This window comes from Opisthorchis viverrini (assembly GCF_000715545.1).
Source record: "Opisthorchis viverrini unplaced genomic scaffold opera_v5_5, whole genome shotgun sequence".
Classification (NCBI taxonomy): Eukaryota; Metazoa; Platyhelminthes; class Trematoda; order Opisthorchiida; family Opisthorchiidae; genus Opisthorchis; species Opisthorchis viverrini.
In genome coordinates, this window is record NW_008751661.1 from 4,307,005 (window position 1) to 4,334,465 (window position 27,461).

Genomic DNA, 27,461 nt, shown 5'->3' on the forward strand with positions numbered 1-27,461 from the left:
TGAATCTACCAGTTTGACGAGAAAATATAAGTCCCACTGATCACACTTTAATCAACCATCACATGACCGTCTGATGTCCACCCTTTCAAGGTCTTGCAGACTTACCATAGATTACGTGAGTGCGTGTACTGGCTTAGCTTCTTTTTTAATTTCCGCCCGCTAATTCAGGCCCTTGTGACCGGTAATCAAGAGATGATGGGCTTCTGTTATTCATACGAATAATTCCGTTGACAAGTAAGTTGGAGGTTCACAGTGGTGAGCTTATGAACCTATAGTGCACGGTTACGAGTGGGCAGCTAGTCATAATGCTTTTGTAAAGTCTAATTCTAAGATGGATTTGACTGTAAAATATTTTTCCAATTAGCGACACCGAATGATGCAGAATAGTCAATGTGACAGCGCGTAACGTCCCTTACATACATAGATGTGCCTACTCAGTAATCAGGGGACATGCTTAACGCATCTTTCTAAGGCATCTCTCAAAAAAACAAACTTCCAGTGACAAGTAAGATGCGGAGGGATACGAAATTCCTTGTCTTTCCAGCAAAGTTACTGGAACTGTGGAAAGATTAAGGTACACACCCGTTCAAATCACTATACATTCAACGGAGAGTAAAACAACGCAGTTTCCAGAATATTTGGTTTAATTCTTTTGAGGATGCACAATAATCAAACTTACTTCAGTTGCCGTTGTTGACTTACATATTGCAAGGAAAAATTACTGAGTAAATATAACTGAAAGTACAGCATACTTGACATTGCACTCACCCAGATATATGAGGTTAACTTTGCTAAATAACGAAGAGCTAAACAAGTCGCGATAAGACTGAAATGTTAGTTATTACTTCATTGTTTTGTCCGCAAAAAGACAAAAGTTCCATACAGGATTAAGCTATCCAGGAAGAGTTCGTTTAAAACAGCACACTAGTTAAAATATTAGTAGCGACGGAAAGGTGAGGCCGGAACAGTTTTTGAAGAACAAAGGAAACCTCCTTGAAGTAGACAGCATTTTTAAGGATTTATTTGGCTTCCGTTTGTCGGGAGATGATAGGACCGAAAAACATCCGATAGGGGCTTTGAGGATCTTCGCCAAGGAAGTAATCATTCCAAGCCGTGAGGAACTCATCACTGCTGATCTTTCCATCTTTGTTTGTGTCCAAGATCTGCAGAAAAAACAAACGAAGGTAATGAAATGGCTTTTCTATGTTGCAGTGGGTGTGAGAACATACAAAACGTATTCTGGGTAGATGTCAGGTTGGCTGTAGATTTTGTGAAGCACGCGAGTTTGCTTTTTGGCATTCTAGTGAGCTGTTTTATTCAAGAAAACGGCTATCGGTTGTTTCCTAACTGAAATAATCCTCCAGGTCCTTGACATTATGAGTGTACGCATTGCCCATTTTGGTCCCTAGCTATGTACCAGATTTCTTCACACCAGCTTCTATTACTAGCAACACTTATGCGTTCTCCTGGAAAACGAAAATAGCTCGTTTTGTTTATTTATTATGTGCACTTTGCAAGCACATCTTGCATAACCCTGTATAAAGCCAACTTTGCACTGGTTTTATCGTATTAGGCGTCACCTGCTCCGAGATGCTGACATTTACTAGTGGCGCTACAGTGCCTTCTTTGTTGAAAACAAAAACAGTATTCAGCCAATTTAGAGGGAAGACCAAAAACTCGTAATTCAAAGTGATCTACCAGAGTACTTAACCAGAAAATGACCATAGATCAAAGTTCGCTAGAAAACTAAAGCGTTCCCAGAATGAGTCATCACTCTCGAGAGAACATGAATAACAAAAATAGAATTGAACAGTGCTGGTCCTGTGTAATCAGCACTTTGAATGGAATGCAAAACTATACGAAATAACAAAGAAGGAAAAGTCTGAAGTCAGGCACAAACCACGGGGCTCTCACGTACCAGACGGGTGTCATAGCTGCTTAACCCTTTGTTACCACACAGGTGTTGTTGGATTTTACATACAAATCGCCGCGCACTTGGATAGTGCACCGAAATCCGAAAACTGTCACCAATATCCGTGAATCACTCACGTGTTCTCTGCGATAAGCAGGCCGGTAATTTCGTCAAATATATCCAAGTGTTGGGCTTTTCTTTCAGTTTGTGTGTACTTGGGGCTGTCACTCAGCATATCAAATTTATGCGAAATATGGGTGGCTCGGATGGAGCCAGCAGCCACTAGTCTGTTTGCCGAAATTTAAAATTTTTGCGGACCTTCTTTTCACTTTTCGGAGCGACATCGCTCGATCAGTCAATCGATCAGCTATAAAACTCCTTCGGCACATACCTGCCACGCCATCCGAAGGAAGCATTCAGTCTGGCTGTTCAAGCACAAACAGGAGCAGTCAAGACAGTGAGGTTAGATTTGAACCAAAGACTCCCCGCTCGGTGCGTTTGCGCCTTAACCACTGAAGTAGCTCAAGCTCAAGTGACGTTGTCGGCGCACACGAAATCCATTTCTAGCTTTTATCAGTATGACTGGCAGATTCACAGCAGTGAGTAATAAAGGGCCGAAAGGTTCAACACCTATGACTTTTGGAGGACAAATGTGGTAATCTCCATCACTGACACGCTGTTCCCCAAAGTGTTAGCATGGCAAACCGTACTTAAACTGTACTCTTAGGGTTGAATCACAGGACTTGAACGTGAAAGAATTAAGCCTTAAATCGTCATCGTGAATCTACTTATTAGGAAAGTACTCATTGATGGCAAGTTTCTGCATTAGCAAGCCACTGTTTGGGATTGGATGAAACAGAGAGCATCTTGAAGAAAAGTAGCTTTAAAAGGATGACAAAACTGATTCGAACATTCCCGACGATTGTAGATTCCGAAGCCATAACATACGCAAAAAATACAAGAGATGTAATCTTTGTATACTGTGCTCCTCGGTAGTTCAGGGGTACTTCAACCATCAAAATTAATGTTCAAAACTAACTAACTAGATCAGTATTCGAAATCACACACTCGAACTTGAATAGAAAGAAGAATCACTCGAGCAAGACGATGTTAAGTCGCAAACACAAACTAAGCGGCTACAAACTCAGGCACAAAAGTGAAAGCCTCATTTGTAAGGAGGTTTCACAAGCTTGGAATACTTATGCCTTTGCTGGGTTTCCAAGGATTTTGTTTGAATATTTAACATTCATGGAGAAATACTGTGGACTTCTAATCAACTTATTATGAGAAGCTACTTTGACCACATGCTGTTCACATGCTTCATCAGTAGCATCCGTCGTTAAATAAGTATTTTGAGATGACAGGATGTGAAGATTGTCCACAAAAGCGAAACTAGTTCGATGTGGATTCCTACAACAACAAAATAATACTCGAATATAATGATAGATATCTGATCGCTTCATTTATTCGCCTTGAAAATCCACCAGTTTTGTAACTTATTCACCATTTCTGACGAGCTTCAGGTGTAGTGGATTTTCGGACCACAGCCCAGGCGACTGGTTTCCGACATTCCACTAAATAATGGGGACGTTTCGCCGTGGAAAGTGGGTGTCAAAACTGTCTACTTACCTGTCTATCTACTTGCCCGACTATAAAGTAATGTAAGGAAACAACTGATCCCTATCAGTCCTTGCAATTAAAGCAGCTACACAATCAAAAAATGCTGCGCATCTGTCCCAGCATCTGAGCGTTTCAACAAAAAACAAGCACCTACTCCCGAAAATATACTCTGTTGTGATGGTACAAAGGAAAACATCCTAAGACAAGTGTTTATTTTTCTAGAGTTTGAAACTGTTGACCGCTTATTTTTCTGTGCGCTTAGAAAAGTGAGGAGGCTAGACGAGAGATATGTGGCCAAGGGGAGATATCCACAACCAAATATGTAGCAGACGGTTTACAGGGCCAATGTACAAGCGAGCGGATTTCCGCTTATTTCCGTTAGAACTTGAACATGACTTAGATCACTTTCACGAAGCCCCTCTTTCCAGCAGGGTTGCTGCATGAAATAGCTCGTCGTCTATTCAGGCCCATATGGCTTCCACCATTACGTACCGATCTAAACACTTTGCAATCATTTGTCGTAGTCTGAAGCCGCTAGTCCAACTATCGACGACCAATTCGTCTTCCTTTTGCACCTCTGACGATGGCATATAATTTCCTAGGGGCGATTCAAACCCAGGAGATACGGTTACGTTAAACTTTCGGGGGAGCATCCTTCTTACGTTACTGGAGAAAAAACTGTTCTGATAAATGAATCGACACTTGATCAGAAGAAAAGTAACTTCTCCAGCCGAAGCGATGTATTAGCAAAGTGGGAGCTCAACACTAACTTTATCAATCGGATCAAATCTGTCTACGTGAATACGATGAACTTGCGCTTGTAGTCCTGTTAAGAACAAACAGATCAGTTCCATTGTGGTTCCCCTGTGGAAGAGTTGCTGTTAAATTCGTCAAAATACGTCCAGATCAATGTGATTACCACAGAGGGCTGGCGTCCTACCGCCGTCCAAAAATTCGGAGTTCTCTGTGGCACTGGATGCATTCGAAGGTCACTTGTGTCAAGGAACAAACACCGTTGGTATGCTATGATAATGCCCATGCGTCTTGGTATGACAAGATAATCTAAACAAGTGTTCCATGACGTTCACCCAAAATATTTTTGGGTAGCATTTTTTCTTGAGTTACAATACGTCAACGTTAAAAGTCAGAAAAGGTAGCGTCAAAACTTAGTGTACTGGCTCATGTGTGGCGTGAAACTGGGTTACACTTTGTGTAGATCCAGAGGAGCAATATCAAACGGTGAGCGGAAAATAGCACTACTAGTGCCATAATCACACCAACCGATCGTCCAGGATGATCCGTATACCGGATAGTGAGGAAGCAAAACACGGGCACTCACAAAACCAGTCATCTCCAATTCTAAAGAGACAGTCACTACTAGTTTTATTTGTGGAGTGCATAACTCCCACATGAAAAGTCGACAAACGTTTTGAAAAAATCCTTTTATAGTACTTTTTCGTGTAGTGACAAGACAAATGCGGTCATTCTCTTTCACTAGTGAGTGTGTTTGAGGAGCACTAGAGAAGAATGACCGAATAAATCAGCAGCATTTTGATGTCATGATACAATCGGTTGCCCACACTTTTTTATAGGTTAGTTTGTCAAACGATCTAGTCAGTTCTTGGTATGAAGGAATCTTGAAGTTTTGACCGGGGTCGCATTGTGGCGAATGAAGTCAACAGAAGTCCAGAAGCACTGTAAATCTGCTTCGTCTTCGCAAAAAATCGTCTGCAGTACGCATTTCGACGAAGCTGGTTAGTAGCCGAAGACCACACCGTTCTGCCGCGAGCGGTGGTGCAATAGTGGGGCTAACTAGCACAGACAGAATATGGGCACACCCATCTTTCAGTCATATGACAGTTGGCTGCCCCAGCGACAAATTCACAAATGAAAGGCTTATTCCACTTGTAAGATTTTCCTCTCCAAGCAGGCTACCTGCCCACTTCACTTACAGAATGAAATCCTTATTGCTTCAGTTTTATCGGAGGCGATTCTTGCCGTAACAGGCCGGTATCCCAGTGCGCCTCCAGAGTACAAAACCATACTTCATAACGTTCATCTCCGGACATACCCCTTACAATTCAAGGAGAAGCATTAGAGTTTGAGGAGAAGTTTACACAACCCAGTAGTTGTACTGGGTCTTACTGAAGTGTGTTTGATGAAGCCAATGCATGAATCTCAAAGACTAGAATCACATTTTTTAGTTTACATCACTTGTGGTGTCAAAAGGGCATAACAGCGTGTCTCAAGGCTCGGGAGGCTACAGTAAAGGCTATTTTGTCCTACGGTTGTGAAACATAGTCTCTGCGGACGGATGATGTAACGCCCTTTCAGGTTTTTCACTGCCGATGCCTCAGAATCGTTGCTGGTTTTGGATGGCGTCAACGAATTCTTAACGATGTTACTAGAAGATGGATATTTGTTTGTGCAGTGGGTACTTTAATCATGGAAAACATTCAGCACCATCGAATATGATAGCTGTCATTTGCTACGAATGCAGAAAGAGCATCTATCGAGATGTGTTGTTTTTCGCGCTTCCTCGCGAATGACCCAAACCGTACAGCGGACAATGTATGACTTAGCAAAATGTGACAAAAATATTGTGAAGAGATTTGGTGTTTTTGTTGCTGTACGCCTTCCAGGATGGGGTTGCCCTGACCCTTCCTGCGCTTGGCTAGGTGCGTTGCAAGAAATAGTGGCTGATCAATGTCAGTGCTGTTCGTGCTGTCAGTTTCTCTCTAGACTGTCTGACTGGGCGCTTGGAGGTGTTGGTATCTCAAAATGCTTGCGATAGGCCATCACAAGTCTCTCTTTTACCCACTCCTTTCTCTGATTTTCATGCCGAGGCTTTACATTTAATTAGGCAAACTTTGTGGTTGTACGGCAGTAAAGCATGAGTGTCAACAGTGATGTTGTCTCTGATGATGATGATGATGATGATGGTGTTGAGTGCCTTTGTTTATTGTTGGGGTTAAACGATCCTCAGGAGAACCTGATAAATACCCAGCTACGGGCAACACATGTTCAGCTGCCGCGAAGCTAAGTCGCACGATGTATCTGTTATGATTGTGTTCTATAAAATAGGTGGACATTCGGTCAGACACCCCTGTTAATAATTACGGTGGTTGAACAAGGAAGTCGGTCGAATATCTGTGTTTGTTGGCCCCGAAAACAGTGCATCCCGCAGAAAAGCGCCATAAGACCGTTGAGAGGTCGAAATTTTGTTTTTGGGAGTTTAATGTGGAATCATCAACAGGGCTGAAATGGATGCACTATGTTATGGTCTAGGGAGAAGATATCAAAGTTCATGGGGAATACGACAGAGAGAGTCTATCCTTTGTGGAATACCCCCTTCAGTTAGTCTACCTTCCCAGAAACAAGATAAATTCTGCTGTCTACTTGAAAGACTGTGCCAGTGAAAGTATACAAAGATTATAAGCGTGCAATAGCTGTGATTTTGAACAGTGGAGGAACGTACCACTCATTCTAGGTTTAAGCTTCATTGGTTTTATTGGAACCATTTTATGTGGTCATAAAACTAGTAAGATTAAAGTTACCTTAGATTTGTTACACCACGAACTGTTATATCGCCCCTAGCAAACACGACACCCGAGCTCATACCAAGAACTGAAATTCGATAAACCACTTTCCCTTGTACAAATTTCGATCTTTTCTGCCTTTTTGTATTTGAATATAGGTGGTTGATATGCACCAGCAATAAAGCACTATATTCAAGTAGCCATAAAGTCATTTTGGGACATCATGAGAAATGCAATAATCCGTCTCAGAGGTGTATAATCGAAAATCTGGTTGTAATTGTCAGGTCATCGTATCCATCGTACTCTCTAGAAGAACGAATATTTATGGCTGGGCGTTTTGCATGATAATTAGACATGAATTAGTTCAGAGCATTTCTGGAACGATCTAAGTTAGCTTGCTTTCTTTGTCTGCAAGATGAATTGTACCTTAGTATATTTAATGAGTGACAAGAACAGTACGAAGCAGGCAGTAGGGTGTATAATGCGGGTGGTCCCCAGACAGTATTCCCATTGTCTGTCTTTTAGTCACAAGTCCATCGATCGCAGCTATTCGAGTGTGATTTGTCACACGTGTAGTCTTGCAAAGGCTACGTCCCCCCTCGCTGTATTAGGCTTGGTTGAAATTGCAAGTTACCCATCCGCGCTCCGTCAGACGAAGAACGGATGTGATTGAACACGCCTTACAGCTTACCCGCCAACCAACTCTACTCACGCGGGCATACACCCATGAATGCTCTTGACAGAACCCCTTATAGTATGTGAACTTCACAATCAACTTACATGTCCTCAGATATTTGTGCCCGTCCAATTTACCTAACAAACAGGTAGCCTGAGAGGCACTTAAGTGCAACCATTCACGAGTTGTAAGAAAGCGTGGATTCGGACTTTCATAAATGTGTTTGCCTGATAAATTTCAGCGTACAGTGTTTTTCTTCACTATCCAGCCCTACGTATTTTGTCCGGTAAGCGCAGAGTGGCACCTATGATGAGGATGATTTTTGGGTTTCGGCTTCGTATCACCAAAACACGAATCATTTTACCCTCGCCCTAAAATGTCCCTGGAATGACGTGTTCGATTTTCTAGAAGTAGTTCGGTTCATGTCAGTTTCGTTTGTCTTATCATGCATGCACTGAATCAGGAATTGAGCCAATTTAGTAGTAGTGCTAACCGTGGAAATACGCGAACCATTTTAGAACAGACGGGTCACGTTGCCCACTTCTAACTGACCGAACGAATTTCAAGAGAGCTGTCAGAAAAAATGAAAGATCCAAACGTGCGCAAACATTTTCAGTGCACACATTTCTTGCCAGCAGTTAAGTAATTACGGTGAAAAGGCGTGTCACCAATTAGCCAAATGGGTACCCGTAATAATCAAATCACGGAAATTATCGATTGTCGTCTGGATTTTTCCTACACTTAATTGTAATTTGTCTTCCCGAAAATGGTTTCATTTCCTGCTACTAGGCTATCACGAAATATTACTGAACAGTTTCCCTCAAATTCCCTTCAGCAATTGGTTTGTTCCTTGGAGATTCATCCAGGAAGAAAATCCCTATATTCCAGTTGCTTATGAAAACTTTGCATCCTTGTGGTTTCTTCTAGTATGCAGCATGTGCTGGTTAACAATGTGCTAATGACAACTCACCTTGAACATGCCTTCGGCCTCGTCTCGTCCTACATGCCATGCTTCCTGCAGATTTCTATATTGCGTTTGTGTGATAAATCCACTATTGTCCACTTCCACGGCTTTGAACAGGGTCCACCCAAATTGATCAATTTCATGACGGTAATCTCCATTGATCATATCCCGAAGGTTGTGTATGAATTCTATCTCACGTATTTCTGGCAAGTGGGCTCCTGAAACGACATGCGAATAAAGGGTAAGGCTGGCATTGTGAAACGATAGGACCTTTTAAGTTAGCCATGTGCGGTTTTTCAAAATCCAGGGTTTAATTTTGTGTTGCAGTCACCAAACACACTCCCATGGACTGAGGGAGGATTACGTGACATTTGGCTGTTCGTATCTGGACAGCATCGACAGAAATGTTAGAGGGAAATTTGAACAACATATTTGTTTGACTGGTCAGGAATGCGTACCAAGACTCACTTTTTTGAGTTTTTTGCAGCATTTAAACTGGCTAAATTATGTTGCTGAATATTTACGGTCAAGCTGCGGGAGTTTCGCTTTTGGAAGCTCCTTTGTTTTAACACCTAGTCTAAAACTTATGGAGAAAGGTCCTTCATTTTCAGAAGTCTTTCATTTTGAAGCAGTTTATCGGAGTGGGTGCCATCTGTAAAATTAAGGACAATCAACCCCCGTCCCTGGTACGAATGCATTTGTACATTTCTGTATGTATAAAAATTTAATGCTGTCATTTCGATGGAACTTCACAAACGTGACAACATCAAAGCTTTTTAATTCTGGCTTGAATAATTTTCAAAGCAGTTATGAGGTATTTTGTTGCTACGAAAGTTTGTCTTTCACACGATTTAAACAGGGGTCTAACAGTTCCTTCGTTCCGACCGAATGTCCGCTCTATTATCGTTCGTTTTAAGGGCGTTCTACTCCTTCCTTTCATGATTCCCACACGTCATCCACACTTTTCTGAAACTTCAAGAGCAAACCGCAAACGTACGGCCTTCACTACTCGAATTTTACAACCAGAGCACAGCTTGTTCAAACTAAGCATATAAATCAAATACCAACTAACGAATTCAACAGTGAACGGCCGTGTCCTAAAAAATTCCCACCGGCGAAGTTTTTTTAATTTTCTTCTTGGGTTATTCATCTCTCGGTGTTCTGTGTTGAATGCCAAACGTGTGTGGATTTGATGGGGCACGTACCTCTGTTTGACAGCCGGTTCTTGTTTCTCCCCTCAATTCTGTGTTTCAACTGGGGTCTAATGAGTTCCCAGTCAAATGGCGTCACTTGGAACAAAAGTAATGGATATGTTTCTGCTCACGAAATTATTTAGCAGAGCATGCCACATTGATGTAGACTGCTCAAAATGATGTGCATTTTGTACTGAAGATATCCGAACGGCGACACAGTTTTCACACGGAGCTGAATTACTAGCCTTTCTATGCTTGGATTAAAGATAGCTTTCTTCTCGGCCGAATCATTCATGTCGGAAGTATCTTTAACTTCGGATATTTTCCTACAGTTAGCCCTATCTAATAATTGGAATTTGATCGTTCATACTTACCACCGACAGTAAAGAGAAAAATTCGGTGTTATCTGGAGTGACGGGTTGAGAATAACTCCACAATAAATACTCTGGTAAACATTTCCTCGCACTAGGAGAGGTAAATCATTGAACAACGTCTGTGAGAACAACGCACAGCATAACACGCCTAGATATATAGGTATGAAAAAAAGGAACCATGAGCCGGCTTAATTGTCTACAGGAGTGATCCATATTCACAAAATGTTGACATGAAATGCGTCACTATAATTTTTTGCAACAAAGTGACTGTTTTACACACGAAAATGATATTAGATAGGATAAAGCTAAGTTGTGAATACAGGACGTGAAAATAATGACTAGGGGGTGTACGAATACCTCTCGAGTTTGCCTCTTCCTTAGGATGAGAAATGCATCCGATGAACGAAATACCAACAGATAATGGAACGATCAGTTTTACCAATGTAATATCCCCTGCATTTGTCCACCTCCTGATTAGGTGGACTGTGCTGGTTCAGTGAACTCCGACTATTAGTATGTCGCTGCGGGATTCGTGGAAAATGAACTCGCATTACCATCGTTTTTGGATAGCCCTCCTGTTGTGATGTGAAATGTAAATTTAGTGAACCTTACTCAGATTAATTCATTTTTGAGTACGTACTGCTCAGCGGCATGTTGTGTCTTGTATTGCGTAGGGGATTCAAACCTTAGTTTAGATGACCTAAATTGCCCCTGAGTAAACGTTGAATTCGATATACAAAAGACATCCTACTATCCGCTGACTATGTAGCTGAGGCGTCTCTTCGGGAGACGGAAAGCTTTTCACTCCGTTTAAAAACGAACCAAAGCCGTAGTCAGTCCGTCTTCGGAGTTAATTTTGCACAAGCATTCTGTTGTACGTAGACAAAAATTGAATTGCGCTCTCTGTCTTTCGGCTTTGTGAAATAATTGCTTTCTGTCAGCTTTACGACTTAAAAGCGTTTTCCTGTTTGCTTGTTTAAATGGGAAGCTGGGAGGAGCCGTATAGCTAATACGGGCTTACTTAAAACAGTGCGAATCAACAAGAATCTCACCACTTCCATCTATGAGACTTCGTTTTCTTCTCCAATGGAATGGCAAAAATAATGAATCAGACAAAAGTGGCCTTTCTTGTGAATTCCTTTTTAAGTTCACAGCCACAGACGGAACCAACTGCAAATGTTCTGTCCAGAGGAATGTATCACTTGACATACTAATTAGGACCGTATACTTGCGCTTGGGTTGATTGATCATAATCAGATCCAACTTCCAGATTTACGTGTTGTTTTTACTGGTCGAAATAATTATTCATCCAGACACTTAATTGCCTCTTGAATGCTAGCCCAAAATTTTTTCATGTTTCTCTGATATTCACGAGATTGGATGCAAACTGGCATGAAATGCCACATCATAGTGCACCGAAGTGTAACTGGATAAGTTGTCCCAAATACCGGACGGTGTTGGGCGTCTTTCCCTGAATAAACGATAGCTAATATCACATGCTACACATGACATATCACAACTTATTGAAATTCTAAAAGTCAGACAACTAGTTTGTCTGGGACTGAAATTTTCATTAGATTGAGGTGAGAATCCGGACGCCTAGTTATGCATAGGATAAAAAAATATTGTTGTTTGGATAAATAGCACACCAGAAAGTGGTTTGGTTGGAAGGCCAACAGTTGTCGCTTCCTACGGTTAATTTCATTAACAGAAACCGAATAAAAAAGCTACTGTCCGCTAACTTTATGGCACACTTGAACCCAAATTTGGGTGTGATTCGCGAACTTAACTCGATTTCGTTTTAACGACAGACTCACCTGAATCCACGCTAAAACTCTCGTTTATGACATTATTGGAGTGTGTGCTGCACAAGACCTTCCTCGCTAGAACGCAAAACTGACAGAAACACAAGACTACGCCTACCAGAGGAACTCCACTAATGGTTGGTCGGAAGCTATCCAAGATAAATATTGTGTTCGGTCGGGAATATCGCCACAAATGAAACGTTAAGCCGTTCTGATGCAACGCATTTAGTTAATTTAAAACAGGCAGATTCAGCTGGATTCCGTTGACCCTGTCTTTAAAACTAAGGAGTACACTATACGAAGTTTTGGTTTAAAGAGAGAATTAAGTTGACGAAAACTCGGAGACCTCGCCTACCTGATGAGCCCTATGGAGGGTGAAACTGTTCGTGGACTACTGATAAGTTTTCAGAAACCATATAGGCAGTGCAAAATAAAGCTTTGTTTGAAAAAGATTTTTACGGTACTCCAAATGATACATCTTCTTGTTGTATCTGGCTTCAACTGAGGTTACATTTTTCCGTAAATACATGTGGTAACAGTTTATCCAACTTTTGAGTCCGATGAAGACAAAGCATCACTCTTAAATGGGTAGAACGCAGACCATGAAAGTAATCAATGTGACAGCGGCATGGAGGTGGAATGCCATACCACAGGGAGGAAATATTGAAAGTCTTTTGACTGTTTACGCATTGTATAGACAAGCTTGTTAAGTAGTACATACGGCAGTGTGGTGCGCAGTGTGATCAACGCAGGGTTGATCGGTGAAGCATATCAGCTGAACTTAGATCACGTCGGAAGGAGCGAGAGATTCAGGACATGCACAAGATGACTGCGTAGTTGAGTTATACTGGTGGCGCGTACGGACAAACACACCAGTTTAATCATATAGAACTAGTGTCTAATTTACGAAGCCCGTAAATTTGCTCCTGGACTTGCATTACTGATCCGTTGAGAAAGCAAAACATGATTGTTAATGGATGTTTTAACAGGAATTCTGAATAAATTGGTCTCGAAAAGTTGTCGATGGCCTGGATCACAGATGGCCCCTTCAAGGTACTGAAGTTCTAGGAGCTTTCTGGATATTTATACTTGACAGGTCTTTTTACAAAATGTTGGTTTTACCGGGCGGGACGAAACTAATTCTACTTACTAGGTTTCCACCCAACATGTTGTAGCGGAGGTGACTATCCATACCCGCTAATGTCTAGAATGGGATGGTTCTTGAAAACTCTTAATTTTCTGTTGCAAGCTATCAAATATAATCCCTGATTTGTAATGTATACCATTCTTGGAGGGAGGGGCATCCACCTCTTGACTTGGCCAATCGAGTGGAATCTATCAGCCGTGCAGCTCTACTTTTCGTGAGCCTCCTGGGGTCCTCTAGGTGTCAAGCCCACAAGACCTGGATCTCAGAAGGCCACTTATGAAGGCACTGTACAGGAAACAATTCACTAGGAATTTTGCCTCTATTGAAACTCACTAGTTAGATCATTTGCACGTTTTGTTTGCGGGTTTTCACCGTTGAAGGCGTCGTAACGCTGCCCCTAACCAGGTGTGCAGTAGTCAGCAGCCAGTTACAAGTTTCCATCATAAGTAGCGTTTTCAATTCTGAACCCAATTAAACTTGGTAATTACATATTAAACAGAGGATATGAAAAAGTAAGAAATAGACGACTGCTCCCCGGTGGTGAACTTCCCTGACAAGGTTCGCCCCTACTTTAAATGATATCTGCCATGCTAATCAGCTAGTCACCGTACAGCACTGTGGATAACGACTAAAGTTTATGACCTAAGGAATAAAAGCATGATCGACACTACCACATTCATGCAGTGATCTCATCCTAGCTCGCAAGATGATGACGCCCGTGTTGTGGGATTCTTCGAATTATCGTTTATCCTGTTGTCAGACCTATTCTCATTTTCGCACTTTGTCCACTTTCCATTCCACGCACCAGTGGAACTGCTCTCTGCTGCCATGACCTCCCACCATGGGAAGAGATTCTGGTTGCCTGATATCTGCCAGTTGATTTTTTGGTGTTTGACGTTTCATCTTTCCTGCACTTCGTGCACGCAGACTGGTCCTAATCCAATGCTGGATCAGACCAACCCTGCAATTACATCCGGGCTACCATAAGCAGACAAATGAGATCCGATCAGGAAAAGCATTTTCGATTTTTTCCACCCTATCCTTAATAGCAACATCTAATTACTGTTACCATACAACGGCGGTCTACCACATAATTGTAACTCTAACTGGTTTACAGCGGTTATAACAGCATTCTGTATTCCTTAGGGTGCATGTGGCTCCTGCTGTATGCTTCACATGGGAAAAATGCAATCCTTCCTTCCAAGTGACGCATGCGTTGGAGGAGGGGTCAACCAGTGGGATAGTTCGCAAGAGTTCGCTCCTTCTTGGCAGCTTAGTGCATCAGCTTGCTGTACAGCTGGATCGTAGTAGAGGCAAGTTCTTGTTAGATTGACTCCTTCACTGGTTGTAGGTGGGTAAAGTTCAAGACCGGTGTAAAGACTGGTGGTAAAGACCGCTGCCACTCAGTAGATATGACTGGTGTTAGCTGGAGTGGGGAGTCTACTATTGAGGTGAAAGTGGAACACGAACGCCGGTCGAAACAAAGTGACTTAGTCTGTGATTACTCCCAGTTACCACAAGTTTTCGCGAGACGAAAGTGTCATCCATACCTCGGCTAACTGGGCTAGTGGCCTCCTACTACCATATTGCCACATTCTTTAACCACATCACAGATTCAACATGAACAATCGTGACACCAGGACTTTCAGATTAAATATTACTCCACTGCTCCAAATGGCTCAGTTTTTCCGTTGTGAACTATGCTGTCAAAATTGAAATAATTTTGTGTGTGGTATATATATATATATATATATATATACCACAGCAATTCCACTTTCTGGAACCAACGCCTCACTGCCGTCATTATTTTGAAAGGAAATAGAGAGCAACCCAATATCAATCGACTACAGTTATACAGAAGTTCCTTCACAAAGATGAAAAATACAAGTTGAATACAAGAGGCACGATTAGCTTTTGCGTCCTTCATTTTCTCAGGTGGATCTTATACTCGCATTAAGGCCGCACTGATGTTCTCATTTTCCTTTTCGCCCAAGGTATGCTTTAGCCATTCTGTATTGGGCTCGGAAGTCCACCTCACTTGATGGACTGTAATTTAGCATAAGCATCACATGATCGAACAACCAATTGCCGTGCGTACAAGATACATTTTTTCACCGGCTTTATTTTTCGCATGTGTCGCCTTATCAACATCAGCTCTAGTATACTTGTAATACAAACGGTTTGCGTGGAGCCCGATGTCGTGATGAAGCTGCGGGTCCGATGTAAACATGAGGGAATGGGGTCGGCACCCAAACTCGCAGAAGGTTACTGACAATTACTAGCCGGTCTACGCATGATGACACCGAAATGATCAACAGCACCGCATTAACCAGTCAGGTACTGATTTGATCGATGGAATTCTTGACGTTTCAGCATAATACCCGTGCAATCATATCTGTCGAAACATATGTAGGACAGACCATTTCATGGGCATGGATGAACAGGATAAAAAATGTAGTAGCGGCACAGTTCCATGTGTTAGAAACTAGAGGGAAGTAATCTCAACATACTCGTCTACGCCTTGCGACCGATACGACATAGGAGTGCTATGAACCCGCAAATCCGCCTCCGCTCCTTTAGAATCATAGTTTGCGCGTGTCTGCGCGTTTATCAGTGCTGGTGTTTTTACATCCTTTGTGAATCAAATTTTAGCTTCTGGACCTACTGAGCCTTGTAGACTACGAATCTGCGTAGATAGACATTCACTGGGTGTCCTTTTCCAGCGCAGGATTTTAGAAAACTAAAATTAGTGTTTGTTAAGTACATCCCAGTTCTGTCTGCGTAACCTAGTTTCCTTCATTACTCATTTAGCAGTTGTTCGTGAAAGCCATCCGACATCACACGACCTAACCAGCAAAGGTCGCTGTGAATTAGGACGCTTTCAATTCCGTACATTTTCGCGTTCTGAGTATTCTGGATACGGTAATGCCAAATGTGCGCATTACCCTCCAGAAACCGATCGGGGATCCGAATGTGATTTCGGTACTCCATACATGTCTCTCTGCCGTAAATTTGCAGATAGTGAGGTCTCCCAGAGGAAGATGCTGATTGCTCAAAACACGTTTTTTAAGTCCGCCAAATGGGAAGCTAGTATCCTATGTTTGCAAGTCCAATTCTTTGTCAACCATCTGGCCGGCAGGTAAGTTGACCAGAGGTGACGGAGATCTGAGCAGCACACCACTTCACTGCCGTCCACATCCATGTTTGACATTTTTTGGTGACCCCTCCCCAGGAGTAGTTTGGTGGACCAGATGTGTGCCATTGATAGCTATATTTAGGACAAAACGGGGTGCTGTATAATCTAACAGTGCCTTCGGATGCTACGGTTCCGCTTCAGACTATCTCATTAGGGAACAATCGTTAGTTATGTAGCATTCGCGTGGCTAGAAAGCATTTAAAACTGAACAAACGATCACCTAGACAACAGTGGATTTTGAAACGTATCCAAGCATGTCACCGTAAGACACCACATGAATATCGTTTTTGACATGATACAGCCTTGTTCACTCCCCTGTAAACGTACTTTCACAGGTTGGAACATTAGCCACATTAGTCCACAGAGAGAATACTGGACAAGACTGACAGATTCTCGAACAGCTAAGATTCTGAGGAATGATCATTAATTCTCATGTGTTCACCGAATTGAAGGCGTTCCTAAGTTAAGGAATACTTCGGGAACACCGTAAGTGAAAAAAGCGTGGTTGCTGTTTGAACGACACGGCTTGCTCGTCGGTCCTTTGCCAACCTGGAACAAATATCCGTTTTTCCGTTATATGCTATTCCCACAGGGACAGATGTCATACTTTTATGAAACGTTATACTTGATGTCCTTTATTGTATGAGTTCCTAACTACCAGTTTATTGTGAGTCCACTACAATAAACAATTTTCTGGGTGAATTTGTCCGTCTTTCAGATGAACTGCCGGCAGAACAGAGTAAAAATTGAGATAACTCCTTTAATAATCGTAAAAAAACCCGGATACGTTTTGATATGTAAGTAACCTACTCAATCCTATAAACACACTACAAATAGAAAAAGGAATAGTTGCCACATATGGAAACAGTTTTCGAAGATGGAAACATCATTTGAAGATTCGTTGCTGAAGCAATTAATAGCTTCCATACCGTTCACTCTGCCCTTTACACATTGTTAGATGTGAAGTGTTAACTTCACACTATTTTACGTCGAGCAGGTGTGTGAAGAATGCTTGTTCTCAGTCCATATTAGGGGAAGTCCGTTACTGGCTTGATGCCATTTTCCATCCACCTGCGAAGGCGATTGAGTCAAAGATAACATCAGCAGACGCAGCGGACATTCAGTCCAGTGGGGTCGCAGATAGAATTCAGAAAAGCTACTCGGAAAGGAGCATCTGCCATGCCCGATCTAAATGAAACCTTCATATGCCATGATGAAAAATTTTAGCGGTGTAAACCTACCATAATAATAATAGGTATGTAGATACTTAAAAAACACTGTTGTCCCAAGGTTCGGACCATGCTACTGATAATTACGTCATATACCCGACAGGAACAATGTGCACATTTTATCTCCACAGAGCTTCTTTCTATTGCTCTGTAACGAAATTTCACAAATAGAAAGCAGTCCGATGACTATGTTAGTTTCCAGAGAAAAACGGAGGCTTCCATGACGATATCCACGAAGTAAAGTATCATTTGTCGAGAACGTGGAGGTTTTATAAAAAGACTCGTCCAGACACCTAGCAATTCGTTAAGTAGAATCACAAAACCCCATAAAGAAAGAACTCGTGAGTATATTTTGGGGCCTACAGCGAACGATTTTGTATTTGAAGAGTGCATTAAATAAACATGAAATTTCTGTTTTCTTTAAGGCGCTCTAACTTCATTCGAACGAAATACCATAGGACGAACAGGGTTTCTGGCCTCAAAATGAGGTAGGAGTCGATTGTTAAAATCGAAGTATAAAAGCCAGAATTTTCAACAAAGTGAAAAGGTCTAGCTATTTGGTATAAATAATTTGTGGAAAGATGTGGTGTTCTAGCTGGATTGAGATGAGTACGAATGAATAGAGATTATCGATAGTTTGTTTGGCTTGCAATGTCACGAGTATCAAGATGAGTCTGTTTGTTTATCTCTTCTGTTCCGGTTGACCACAAGTTGTGTGGTAAATTCCTACAATCAGGTAGTGCACCCTGCTAGTGAGTGGCTAGAAGGACAGTACCATGCCACAATTTAACATTTTAATCCTCATCGAAGTGCAAGTTAAATAGTTGATTCAAAGCAGTCGTGCACAATCGGTTTATAGATTTTTATCGCTTTAAGCGGCCTGTGGGTTATAGCAAGCTGCAAAGAAAGAGTAGACAGACGACAAATTAACCTGTTTGCAGCAAACATGGCAGCACAGCGTGACAGCACACATTTGTCCACAAGCTTGTGAACGGAATATCTTACAGCGAGTTTGTTCACTTCGAAAGATAATTTCCGCTATTCGCATCGAATAGAATGGAAGCTTTTCACAGGCTTCAGATACTTTTTCACTTCAGCTAAGTGCATTTTGAACAAGTCTGCAATATCATCTGCGTGATCGGAAAACTTGAGCTAACGAGGAATAATGAAAGTGTCCAGTTTCAGAAACAGGACCTCAGGGTTGCAAAAAATAGCTTTTTGGGTTGCACTTGCATCCACTGATTTGGACTGCAGGCTTTAGTAAATGGAGGCAGACGAAATACGTGAACAATGTGTGCAAGAAGTCTGACGAAACGCGAAATACCATGGGTTTTATCTGACAGGGATTTATTGCGCTCGTTTTGGGCTCAAGCTGTAAGCCCAAATGTCAATGATTTTCTATCCCGCGGACGAACCGTCGTGCATTATGCAAGTTGGATGAAAACACATTATTCCTTTCACTTTGTGATAAATTGAGCACCGCTAGTAAAGTCTACACCCGATTATAACTGATTGGCTGAGTCGTTCGCACTCGCCCAGGATATTGTTTTTGGAACCGAACTCCGGAGTATTGTCAATAGGATGTGATATTTAGCGACACTCGAGCCAGATGAAATAATGTCACACACAAAACGATGATCGATGCGCTTGTCTGGAATTATATTTCAGAATAACTTCTGCCACCACATTCAAACTGACTTTTTATGTTCACACAGAATTCGAACTTCTATTCCTGTTTTTTGTTCATGGGATGTCTATAAAGTGGGATAGGTACTTCTTGAGAAACAAAATAACGTTATCGACATTCGCTTTACTATTTAGTTGGTCGGACTCAATGATCAAACGTGCCAGTACAAGTACGGCGATTTTAATTCGGGTTGTGACTCCATGCTGACTACAAATAATCGTGACAACACAAACATGATGTGTGTGACGACTAGATCAATCAATCAAGACGATTGACAGAGGCAGCTTAACCAACATTTAGATGTCAATCGATGACCCATATCCTATGAGAGTTCGGTTGATTTTCGCCAAATAGACCAGGTCCATTTATCTGAACCTATTCCGGTCAGTCATCCACCTAAAAACTACACTTAATCACTACTATGAAAAAGGTAAATCTTTACAGACAGCCCAAGTTACATAGGTTTTTCTTATCACAGTATTTCATCCTCCTCATCTATTTGTACATGGTTCTCGTTCAGAGCAATGGCTTACAGAACCGTTGCAAGGAGTCGATTGTGTAGCTATTATTAACCTGTAGTAATGCCGACAGACCAGGGATAGTTATTTTTAGGATACGGCAGTTATGCTGCAGTAACCAAGTTTCTAAGATTCGGCCTATAAAGAATTTTCACTACCTCAGGGAACTAATGCATTGTTTTAAAGACTAACAAATGGTGTATGGCGCATACGCATCTCAGAAGTCAACGAAAACAAACCACTTCACTGAATGATCACGGTCCAGGATACGCGTATATCCCACCTGTGGCGATGCAGCACGCCATCTCCCTAAAGACCGGAAATATAAAGACCAGAATCAGTTGTGTAATATGTGGCAGCATGCTGAAACATTCAGACATTACAATAACCGACACCCAATGGGGGTGTCCCACTTGTATGATATCTGTTCAGAGTACCGAACGTGGTTTAACACTTGGGAAGAGCCTATGGGGCGGTAATTCCTTTTTTGAAAATTCTCATACGGTTGCTGTGTCAACTTACATGCTGTGAAATTTTCGACAGCAGATTTATTTTCTCCTGCAATCCGTATAACCTCACTGCTTCCGTACATGTAAACCCATCGGAAAATACTGGTGGCACCAACTTTGCTTCAACAAACTTCACACAGGAATTGGTGAGTTACCTAAGATATCCGGCAGGCTACAGTGTTCGACCAAGGAACTCTAACGATGTAGCGAACATTGTTTCGCAACAAATGTCTCTGACAGGTTTCGGAAGTTTAGGTTCTTGTTTCCCATGTTTTACCCCCTCCCTTGGTACAGGGTTCAAACCCAGATCGTCCAAGACAACAAACGTAGTGTTTATCTATGCATTTCAGTATACTGCCTCGAATCGTACTCAAAATACATTCGGTTGTGATGTATGAAAGAAAAGGACTTTGCTTATGATCTAACATCAACGACATCTACACTCACAAAGTTAGAGAGAACAACGATTTCCGGAGTTAGATTTCACAACACCTTTAGGCAACAGTCTTTATGGGAAAATACTAGAATTCACAAGTCGATTTTATTGAATAAAACACTCTGAGAGTGGTCACTTTTAAGAAACAAATGACCGGGATTCAAACACCTAAACAGTGCCAGGTGGTGTGATTTCATGCGAGTTGTGATTAGTGTGAATTAAATCGTGAATGTTATGTGCGTGCATGGGTTTTTTTTGTGTGTGCTTGTATTGCGTGGCCAGCACTGAACGGACATTTTGGACCTCACTGCGCGTTACCAGGTTACGAAACTGGCCGTCATTCGTGTGGTGCAGACAGAAACAGATTGCGGAAAACACGCTGTTACCTGACTGGTTGATGCTAGAGAGGATTTGTGGATGGTCGTGGCCTCTGCACATCACCCCGAAACTTCGTAGTAATATGTGTATACTATCAGGACTAATAGAATGACTCACGACTAATGAATCGGGTACAAGAGCTGCGTCTCGTCCTAGTATCTCAGACCCGAACGAGAATGCTGTCTTGGTTCGATGACCCGAACCTTCAGCTATTTAATGGTTTGCACTATGTAGACACACCCGCAGTCACTATGGTCAATCTTACAAACACTGTTCGTCGAACCTGTGGTTCAATAGCGCTTTGAGGAGACGAACAATCCTCATCTGTTTAAAAGAGTCACCACTTGTGATCGAAACGTCGGGCCGTTTCGTCTGTTGAAATAGCAGCCTAAATCCAGTACTGTCATTATGAAATATAACATTTGCATTGTTCTTATTCTGGATGTGAACTTGGTGATACAGGGAACGTAACATTCACGGTCATCATGTGCACTGTTAGTGTTGGTCTTATTTTGATATCGTTTTGGTTAGCAAACTATCTGCCACTTCTTACCATACGCCGCAACCATTCTTAGCATCCAGTCTACCGATCAACAGTAGTCAAACTAGTGGACGTCTACACATGACTGGTGAGCTACAGGCGGTTTTTGCGGAGCCGAGTGTGATACGATTTGCAAGTAGCTGGTGCCATTAACAACACAGGGAATAAGATAGAAAACGCACATACATCCGGTAAATGCCACCAGTCATTCAGGAATTTTAATCCTGTCACATTTCCGAACGTTGATTAAGTAAAAAATGAATCTGTGCTAAACGCTTAGGACAACATCCCCAGTTGATCCGTCCTGGAGATAAAATTCTTCAGATCCACCTACTAAAATACTCAGAGGCATGCATCTAGCTTTACAGTGAATGTGGTTAATCTGCACCATCTGTACAAAACCTATATCACACTTGCGTTTCCTTTTTGGAAAAATGATCCACGGCCGACTTCCGTTTAGCTATGGCTCATGAGCAACAGTTCCAGTCGAAATTATACAAAGCACGCAGCCCTGTTAGAAACAGGAACGGACACTACTAGACTGTGTCATACTTGCCAAAGGTGTTCTGATCTCACAAAACCTATTTACTATTGGACCGCATTCAAGAGTTCACAAGTCCCAAGCAAAAGAAATCATTTCGGTAACTACCTAACCTATCAGTCAACTAAGCTTAAATCGCTTGCACACTCGTCCGGTAACGGTACACTGCCGGACATCCACTTTTCTACTGCCATCAAAACTACACTTCTGCCATCATCTTTGGTACGCGGCTCTTCAGCGCCTACCTTGACCAAAATATTTGTGATTGTGTTTTTCACTGTGTTCATTTTCCCCCATACAGATCGCTCTAGTAGATAGCCTTGCCAATTATACGCGTATGGCTCGTAAACTTACTCGGTATTTATGGGTCGTACCTGTCATACTCGTCCACAGCTGCACACACCGGTCGTGTTGTTTTTCTCTCAGAACGAGTCACACAGATTGGCAGTACGTTCACAGATAGACCGACTTGCCTAGCCAGTAAAGCGGACAACGCTAAGTCGCTGACGGATACTTCGCTGGTGAACATTCTAATAATTCCTACGCAGGTGCGTGAGAAGGCAGTAATGTTAAGCAACAACCAAGGCCAAGTTACCAAGCCATCAGGCCTATAGTCCATAATAGTGACATCGCATCGTCGTGTTGGCTGAAGAAAGCCCCGAATACGAAATCCAGAATCTGTCACTGGTTTCGCTTACACACTACCAGTCGATAAAGTGTACAATGAAATTCGGTCACATTTAGAAACAACAGAACGCACGTGTCTCGCATCTGATCGGTGGGAAATCTGCGTAAGAGATTCCCACTATCAAGTGAACAGGATGTAAAAAATAGTAGGAATTCTCGTGAGTGCGCGAATTCCACTAAAGGCGACGATTTGGTTGTCCTCGTTTTCACCTTTCATGAGTCGTGCAGACTTTTTGTCTTACTTTTAATTCATCGATGCTGTCATCTTCTGCAGATGAGATAAAGTGCACTTCAACCGGAACTTTTCCCCCTATGACGCTTGTTCTGTGAGCCTCGAATTTTACCCAGTCGTTTGGGCGCTACTAATTTCAATCGTGAGTCGTAAAATTCATGATTTCACTTTTTAGTATATTTCTGGAGTACAATTGCAAAACCTCACAACTCCTTGACGGAGGCACTGATTAGTTATCATGCTAGTTATCGGAAGGTTTTGAGGTGAATCTGCCAAAGCTGCCTACTTTGACCGCAACAATAAGGTGAGAGGCACGCTAAAAGCATACAACTTTCCCTTATCAAAATTCACTTCACAAAAATCCGGTTGGCAGGGGGTGCTTGGATAAATCACTCGACTAAAACAATGATAGGGCAGACGCCACAGAGACTAGGAGTGAACTCAATGGTTGTATTTTTTTATGCGTTGCATCTTGGGGAAATCTGATGCTTTCCTAATAGGACACCTTTTGCTATAGAGTGGAAATCTTAATCAACACACTGTAACAGCCTAAAGGTAATTTGTCAAACACAACCTAAGGAGATGCTTTGCATCTATGCGATTTTTTAACCAAAATAACTATTCCGGTCCCGTTAGGTTAGGTTAGATATCTTTCGGTAAGATCTTTGGTGAAGGATTGACGAGAGGACGGTCCTTTGAACTGAAAAGATAAACCGGCTATGGTCAGAGATGAGATGATTCAGAACACGAGAGAAGTGAATTATCATAAACGAGAGATTCAGTTGAGTCTCTCGTGAAAACCAAATTGATTTGCAAATGAGTGTATTTCTTGAATTATGTCTACTTTTCTGTTCCCTATGATCGACCGGTTAACCTGTTGCAATAAAGAGCGAGTGATTATTCCTGGGTTGTGTAACAAAGCCGTTCAGCGTCATTACACTAGCCCATACCAATCGCTGGCTCTGAAGCGTGGGTGAACTGCCAAGTCCAAAATCCCGTTGGTGTGAGGAAACTTGTGATTCATGATACAGCCATTTGCATGCTGTGGTCCAGACAAAATCAAATCGTAAATTTATACCGGCTTGTTTTCTAAACTGAATTTCATGTATGTGAGTAGTTCCTGTGGACTTTATTTCTAGCCTCACGTTCATATTAGCCAAATTAGTTCCAGGTTTCAACAATTATGCTATTATCAGCATTGATGATAAGCTCAATTTCCGTAAGCCTAAACACAGTCCAATTTCTAGTCCATCAGACACTTTGGGAGACTGGAGTGAAAAACACTGCTGTCAGGTGTAAATTACTTACCATCTTTGTCGACTGCCAGATATTTCACCCAAATGTGCATCATGTATCGCAAAACGGAGTCCGCCTTCTTTTTATCCAAATGGCCACGTTGAATGAGGAACTGTCCGATATGCAATAGATCATGACACCGCAGCCGCATACTTTCACCCACATCGAGCCTACGAAACATCGTACGCATTTTGCCCTCCCAAACAGGTCCACAGTCGAGTGTACCAAAGTCCTCAGCACGTTTGTATTCTAACAAAGGCCCCCATAGTTTGTTACATTTGCTCTTCGAATCATCTCCGAAGAAATAATCGCGCATCACCTCTTCGAAGCGACTTTTTGAAAGCTTATTCCCATCTGCATTTTGTTTGAATAACACTTCCGAGTCCCGCTGGGTTGCCTTAAGAGCGACCATTAGTGTCGTATATTCCGGTGCGGTGATCATCTTGTCATCATCTTGATCCATCGCATCAAAAAGCGGATCCACGAAATTCTCGCTAAATTGCTCTTTAAACGGACCACTGGTGGCTTTCAACATATTGTCCACAAAGGTAGCCTCGTTGACATTTGTCATCGTGGCTACGTGCCGGTCTACGTGGATGCACATCACTTGATACCACAGATAGACAAGAGTTCGTACAACATAATCATTCTTGTATGCCTCCATTTTCGGATAAACTCCAAATATATGAGTGGCCACCTCAAGCAGGTCATCCACCATCAGGTACCCATGTCCTTGTGCATCTAGTCGGCGAAATAGTGTGCGCATTTTACGGGTCCATACTGGACCACCAGGCCCGGCAGACATTGTATCACTTCACTGAGTCTGCTGTCCCAACTGCAATTCTTCTCAATCCCAGATCAACTTTCGTTGAAGGTCCTACAAAAGCTTCGTAATGATGCCTGTGTGTGCACTCGCACTTTTTCCCCAACACTTAATATAAATTTGTTCACCTAGGAGATTAAATATGCGTGCCCGTTACCTGTTCCCCCATCTGCCTAACCAATAAGACAGACCCACTTGTTTATTGGCACGAAAATTGGTGTGTGTATGCATATGGGCACGCATTTCCTACTGGACAAGTGAAGCACCAGGCCAACTTCCCGACTGGCCTACTGGAGAACAAACGGCAGTACATCAGTCAAGGTCTGAATTGGCCTAGCGTTTGTGGTGCGGACCGGTAAATCGATTAGAAAACAACGATTTATTCGTCTGTCCCATGACATACTTTTATGCAGTAGCTGTTTGTTACAACTAAGTAATGTCTATTGTTTTCAAGGATAACAAACTTTTAATGTCTGTCTCATCTGAATTTCCTCGTTTTAAAAATCTTTGAATACCTAATTCAGTAGACTGGAAACCGATTCGCACTAAACTGGGTGGAAGATTCAAGCCTGAAGGCAGGGAATTGATGACCTCAGTGGTTCTTGTGACATAGACAAGCACACACAACTGGACCTATCAAGTTGTCCACTGGAAGGGTTAACAGACCCGCCATTTCAGCTGACACAGAAACTAAGTCATAACGACCGTTTTTACACTTAACAGGATGGGAACTGAGTCGATTCCGGTAGCTTCTCGTGTTACTGTCTTGTTGTTTCCAAAATAGTCACGACTAGCAGGAAAATGCAGTAAAACAGTGCAGACTCCAATGACTGGGAGTCAGGTCTTACCTACTTAACAGCCTGAACTAGATGTCGATGCGCAGAGCGTGGAAAGTGGTCAACTGAGACCGCATGTCACTCTATGTTGCTGCTCACTTTGAAGCTGCGTAAGCCCAGCCGCTCAGGGGTATACCTAACCGCTGTTTGTCCGCCGGGGCTATCATAACGGCATGTGAGGACATGAATATCAAGTCGTTCTTCAAAAGAATCGACAAATGTCAATCTGTCAGCTACCGGCCAGCTTGTTGAGGTACGTGACTGAGATGATGAAGACTACTACAGCAGCACGTTGACGCAACAGGCATATTGTTTCGTGGCCAAATGGTCAAGCACCTCAAACCTGTTGCGAGAGTGCTAGATTTGGGTTAGGTCCATAAACCATGCTTGACTGTGGTCGTGATCCTCACTGAATTCATGTGCCTACTTGACCAAGCACGGCATTCTGCACTTCTAGGCATTCTGCAATCATCCCGATCCACTATTTGGTTGTTTTTATCCTTAACCATCTACAACGGCGCCAGGGTAACTGGCACTTCGTCAACCCGTGGGTTTTTTAAAGGTCAGTACTTTGTCACCTATCTATCGGCGAGTATCTCCTGTACATAATCAGGCGCAAAATATTACTGATTATTGGAGCAACAGAGTACTTAACATGACTAAAATGACTGTCCAGCTTCGTAAGATACTTAGCGGCCATAGTTGGACACTCAATGGACTATGTCAAACACCGATGTCTAACTTTAGGCAGAACCACTTGAACACTCTACTCCCGGAGGCCTCGTCCATACTGTCAGGAAAATGTTCAAAGTATGCGAACATGTACTACATGCTTTGGGCTCACGAGTGATCTATCTCACTCTGGACGAGAGGTATCGACAACCAGAGAAAATCTTACACAATAAATTTGGAGTCCTGGGTTAACACAAATAACCAAAAAATGAACCTAAGCAGGTTTTGTGAAAAGTCGGTATGTTAACTTCGAAGAAAGCTGGATGGTATTTAAATCAGCGGTCTCGGGAACGCAAACTGAAATTTTAGGGTAACTGTAGCAAGTTCAGGAAAAAAGAGCATGTGTGGAATACGGTTGAAGTGATGGTCTTAGGATCTACAAAACGACATGCTGTACTCTGTTCTGGATATTCATCATGGTGCAGAAAGTGAGCTTATTTCAATGCAGCGTCATTTTCGGAAGGTTTGCGCCGCTGGTGGTGATGTCCTTAGCCACTACTTTCCTATCACATTCCAGTCAGTGATACGGCTGGAGTTCGCCGACCTCGACAGAAGACCCAACAGAATTTTTACTGCTGTTTCATCAACCG

At 42.3% G+C, this 27,461-nt stretch overlaps 1 protein-coding gene across 1 annotated transcript; it reads right to left on the minus strand.

Moving 5' to 3' along the window:
* Nucleotides 1–624: 624 nt before the first annotated feature.
* Nucleotides 625–25,410, minus strand: T265_00566 (hypothetical protein; the record flags this gene model as incomplete). Its single annotated transcript, XM_009164370.1, has 3 exons — nt 625–1,163; nt 8,718–8,929; nt 24,493–25,410. The coding sequence occupies 3 exons, from the start codon at nt 25,283–25,285 to the stop codon at nt 1,020–1,022; spliced, it is 1,149 nt and encodes a 382-aa protein (XP_009162634.1).
* Between the last annotated feature and the right edge of the window lie 2,051 nt (nt 25,411–27,461).